The sequence below is a fragment of the Bombyx mori genome, chromosome 3 (assembly GCF_030269925.1).
Source record: "Bombyx mori chromosome 3, ASM3026992v2".
Classification (NCBI taxonomy): Eukaryota; Metazoa; Arthropoda; class Insecta; order Lepidoptera; family Bombycidae; genus Bombyx; species Bombyx mori.
Window position 1 is genome coordinate 3387209 of NC_085109.1, and position 5522 is coordinate 3392730.

Consider the following 5522-nt stretch of genomic DNA (forward strand, 5'->3'; position numbering starts at 1 on the left):
ATTGCTTATGAGTTTTAATGTAAACTTGCAATTTGCAACACAAGGAAGGAAGTTTATTAGGCCACGATCTGATCATTTTACTCTTTTAGGTGTAAAACAAAAAGGTATCCAAAAGATTCAATTTCTAATTTTGAATAACAATTTATTGCTTGACATTATTATCGTACAATAACATGACCTAATAAAAATAGCGATTGCCCGTCCCGTTCTCGTAAATTCGTCAAATGCGACGAAGATTTCTGAGTTTCTCGCGAGGTATTTTCAGTGTGTCGTGATTCCGACCCCGTGGCAGATTCAGGGAAACACTGCTCTTGTTAGGGCAGATTTCAGGAAAATTTGAGTGACCCGTGAGCTCAAGGTGAAGTCAGAACAGCCCCTCGAGGCTACTGGCAGATATGTAGGCAAATCAAATTAGTAACGATTGTTTCTGTTTGGTAAAAACGTACGTGACACACAAGATTTCAATAAAAAAAGTGTGTGTGTCCGCTCCGACGCACGACTGGAGTTTACTGGATATAAAAAATTAAACGAAACAATACGAGAAATAGTTCTATATTACGACAACACGATACACTACAGATTATTAACAAATTAACGAGACACAAAACAAACGACTAACAAATATATGAAAATACAATAATGAGAGAAACGCGCGATCAGTACGAGGCTTTGTGGCGGACTGCCGGCGCAGCAGCCCGGCGTCACCTGCGATAACGCGGCCGCGCGTTGGCTCCTGATTGGCGCGCGCACGCATCACGCAATCAGGAGCCAATCAGGCGCATAACGCATTTCGTGTGACATGCTAGTACGATTTTGGTCCCCATAATTTTCATACCCCGGGCCTATATATGTAAATCGATTCTAAAGGAGTAAACTCCAAAAAATTATTGTTTTTAACAGTTTTTTTTTATTATAAATATATTACTTTGCAAATTAATGGTACAAATATGTATACAGGTACCTAATTATTATTTGATTAATTTTGAATCACTCTTGCAGGAAATAGGTTTTGGTAGGTACATACGTACAAATTAAAACTAATCACTAATCAGGAAACGAAGAATCTATTAGTGTAAAACATGGCAACATTGAAATGTTCGCTTGTTTGAGCTTGAAAGAAAATTGCAAGTGAATTGTAATGAAGTGTTCTTAGATTTTGAATTTTAATTATAAAACAAAAGAGCATTAGCAGTACCGTATAGTTAAGTTTATGAATAGTGATAGAAAATATTTTTCTAGACATACCTATAAGGTAAACATTTGAGTTTTCTGTTAAACTACTTTCATTTTATCGTCAAAGTGTCGCACGCACAAATTTTATCAAAATGACTTCTGCTCTTTATTTGGAGCATTATTTGGACAGTCTACAGCACTTGCCGATTGAACTGCAAAGAAACTTCAAGTTGATGAGAGATTTGGATGACCGCGCTCACGGGTTAATGAGAACCATTGACCTTATGGCCGATGAGTTGCTTCCAAGTATTCCAAAAATGGATGAAGAAACAAAAAAAGAAAAGGTGAACACTATTCAAGGATTATTCAATAAAGCTAAAGAGTATGGAGACGATAAAGTGCAACTTGCAATTCAGACCTACGAATTAGTAGACAAGCATATACGTAGACTTGATTCTGACCTCGCGCGTTTTGAGTCTGAAATACAAGAGAAAGTAATGAGTGCTCGTGCAGCTCAACAGGCTGCTGCAGATCAGGAAACAAATCCGGCCACAGCTAAAAAAGGTAGGAAAAAGCATAAAGGTACTGAGAAAGCAGCTGCTACGACTGGTAAAAAGAAGCGTGCCGGGGCCTCCAGTGAAGAAGACGCTGTCGCATCCGGAAGGTCAGCTGCGAAGAAGAAAGTTCAGCGTAAAGGTACCACCACCACAACAAATGTTACAAAAGAACAGGAAGAGACTGCCGATTTGGATTCAGTGGCCGGCATGGCACACCCCAGTGATGTGCTAGACATGCCGGTGGATCCTAATGAACCAACATACTGTCTGTGTCATCAAGTTTCATATGGTGAAATGATTGGTTGTGATAACCCAGATTGCCCAATTGAGTGGTTCCATTTTGCTTGTGTTGATCTGAAAATTAAACCTAAGGGTAAATGGTACTGCCCTAAGTGCACTCAGGATAGAAAAAAGAAATGATCCACAGCTAAACCACCTTTGAAACCCACAGATAAGACTGTTACTCTAAAGAAAGAGGTGAAGTGACTTCCTATAAAAATTAAAATATAATAATAATATATAACTCCCAACCATATAAGGAATTGTGATTTTATTATTATTATAGTTATTGTAGTCTAATGAGTCCATACTGTTGTGTAAGTCATATGACATTAAATAAATCTTACTGCATTCATAAAGTGATACGTCATTAACACCTTACCAGTGACATTTTAATCACTTGAAACCAAAAGGTAGATCTTTTAAAAACAATAGATTTGTTTTGTTATGTGTGATAGTAGGACTCATGACTGTACTACTTGAAGCTGTAGTGCCAATAAATTAAATATAGATTATTGCAGAATCTGAAATATTACATTAATATTGCATAATATATTCTCAAATTATAAAGGCATTAAATACATCTTAAAATGCATCATTAATACATTGTTTACTGAAAACAATTTCTATTATTTTATAGAAATGAAAACATGACAATAAATTAACACCATTTTACAATTTATACAGCTATCAAGTAATTGTTGAAATAATTTGTTAAACACAAATAAACAAATGTACATATATTTCATTGAATTTATTTTCAAAATATTGTATAAATTTGGATTTAAGTACCTACGTGGTGTCTTAAATAAAATTAAAAAATTATAATTGAATGCAAAATTTATAGTATTTACCTATATATGTATGTCATCTGAAAGCTATCTAATAAACAAGATCAATTCCAGTTTGATACTGAGATAATTTGACAGGTGCAAGAAATAACGTTTTGTAACTCAGTTTTAGCTAAACGTGATATACAATCCATGCGTTTGTTGAATTGTATAAAGGGCTTTTTAAAAAACAGATTAGATTTTGACAAAACATAAAGCCCCATTACAGAATTAAATATTTTCAGCTGTAATAATTAAGTTCTGAAAGTAAAGTTTCATGTTCTTAAAGCTTTTGAATATGAAAGATTGGTGTGCAGTTGCATATTAAGTTATATGTATTGCTAGTATTGATCATGGCTAAGCACAATTGTATTAAGATTATTTTAGTTTAATAAGATTAAAAACCAAATAATTGTGTTAGCTATATCACATTATTGAAATGGAGAAAAGGAGATAAGGATTTTATTAAAATCAATTTGAGCTTTTACAATTTTTCATCTCTTTTGACTTCTTTCTGCCCTAATATGATTTATAAAATAATCTTTTGTGAAAATGCATCGGAAATTAGTTTTGTAAAAGAGACAAATTTATATTTCAAAATTGGTTAAAGTATGCACGCAAATTGGGAACATTTCATTACACTCTCGCACGTCCCTCCTATATTAATAGTGCCAGGCATTTTACGTTCACCCTCATTACTGTAATCATAAAAAAAGGGCTTGGTTCAAAGTCTTTCTTTCATCATAGTCTGTTGCTCTTGGCAGAGCGGTCGTGATCATGTGGAATTCTTTCTTTAACCAGATTGAAATTAATTTATTTTTTATTTTTCTAACAGTAAATTTTGATATATGTAGATAGTGAAATTAAATATTGAAACAAGTTATGGCAGTCAATTGAAGCAAATTTATACTGAATATAATGTAATAAGTACATATTGTAATTAGAATTTTTTGAACTGTACATTGTAGTAGATTTTGTATGTATTAGCTAGAAATGTAGAGTTTTTTAAATATTAAATGTTTGTTATTATATGCTTCCAGTTTCGTTGTTTTAAATCGTTCAGTAGAATTTTTGATTGTATTTCATTATTTAAATGTGCTCAATTTGTTTTATCACTTGTTTTTAATCAAATAGCTAACTCAATAAGTTGAATGTAGACATTCAGTAAATGTAGTACCAATAAATGATTTTGAAAAGATTGTAAAATATAATCAAATAATTTACATGATTAAATTTTATTTTAAAATAATATGTTAATTATCATTGAACCTGTTTATTTATGAGTATGTTCCTTTAACGCAGGCCGCTTGGTGCCGGCGGGCTAGAATAGCACCATCCATCTGTTCGAGTCTTTCTCTAGTCGTAACAATCCCCGTTCCACTGGGTCTAGAAAGATAAGGACGAGTATGTGCACCTGTATCTCTTGCACACGCTTGTGCACGTTAATATATCCTGCGCAACTGACCGCTTTGGACTCTGATTTCAGATTAGTCCTACGGCGATGGGTGAAAGGAGAGAGGCTTGACGTGATGCAGGTTGGGCTTTGTCTGACATCTACACGTAGGTGTCCCTGCGGGTGTAATATTGCTTGCGTGGTCGCTTTTGTTCTGCATTGGGGTGATAGAGCGGATTCGGCAACACCCGGGGTGACAAAGCAGCCCTATTCAGGGAGGCACTGCTTTCCTCGCTCAGCCGGAGAGGGGGCTAGAAAAGGTGTCCTAAACAAATGCTCACTCTAACCCTTATGGAGGGTAGCAACCGCGGCAGCCTTCGCATCTAAAATTCGCGGTTGAAGCCATAGGAAAAATAATGTTAGTAAATCAACGTCACTGACGTTTGGCGCGTGGAATGTGCGTAGACTCCTTGACCGTGAGGTAAGTTCCTGTCCCGAACGCAAGACTGCCATTGTAGCTCGGGAGGTTCATCGCCATAATATTGATGTGGCTGCACTCAGCAAAACACATCTTCCAGAAGAAAGGGAGCTGGTAGAGCACAGTGGCGGGTATACTTTCTTCTGGAAAGGACTTCAAGTACAAACACAAACACACAACAGGCGCTTCCTCAGAGCCACGAAGGTCAGGAGTAGGCTTTGCTGTCAAAAAGAACCTTGCTAAACAACTACAGGAGTACCCTATACACATCTTCGACCGCATTACCACATTACGCCTTCATATGGAACATGACGATTACCTTAATATCATCAGTGTCTATGCTCCTACACTAGACAAGTGTGATGAAATAAAGGAGAAATTCTACGAGAAATTAACGCTGCGGAGATCGTTTACGCCCGAGAGAACAGATCCTACTCATGGGTGACTAACGCCCGAGTAGGGCGAGATTACGAAGCCTGGCCTAAAGTTTTAGGCAGACACGGTGTTGGTAATATAAACAGAAACGGACCACTGCTACTTAGCCTTTGAGCACAATTAGACCTTGTAACTACGAATTGCCTGCCAAGGATAAGACAATGTGGATGCACCCTAGATCAAAGCATTGGCACCTTATCGATTACGCTATCGTGCGTCAAATAGATCTTTTTCAAGTCCAAGGTACCCGTCAAGTTACCCGCCACATCTACTTTGGGTCTGAGAATTCGAAAACATGAGGACTGGCTTGATGAGAATGATGGGGTACTGATGGATACTATAGACAAACACCGTCGGCTCCTGAGGCGGCACAGTGG

At 36.7% G+C, this 5522-nt stretch overlaps 1 protein-coding gene across 1 annotated transcript; it reads left to right on the plus strand.

Annotated features, from left to right (window-relative positions):
- The first annotated feature begins 1075 nt into the window (after nt 1-1075).
- LOC101737952 (inhibitor of growth protein 5) lies at nt 1076-4088 on the plus strand. The gene has a single exon (XM_004926242.5). It carries the CDS (start codon nt 1326-1328, stop codon nt 2148-2150), a length of 825 nt encoding a protein of 274 aa, XP_004926299.1. The 5' UTR covers nt 1076-1325; the 3' UTR covers nt 2151-4088.
- The last annotated feature ends 1434 nt before the right edge of the window (nt 4089-5522 follow it).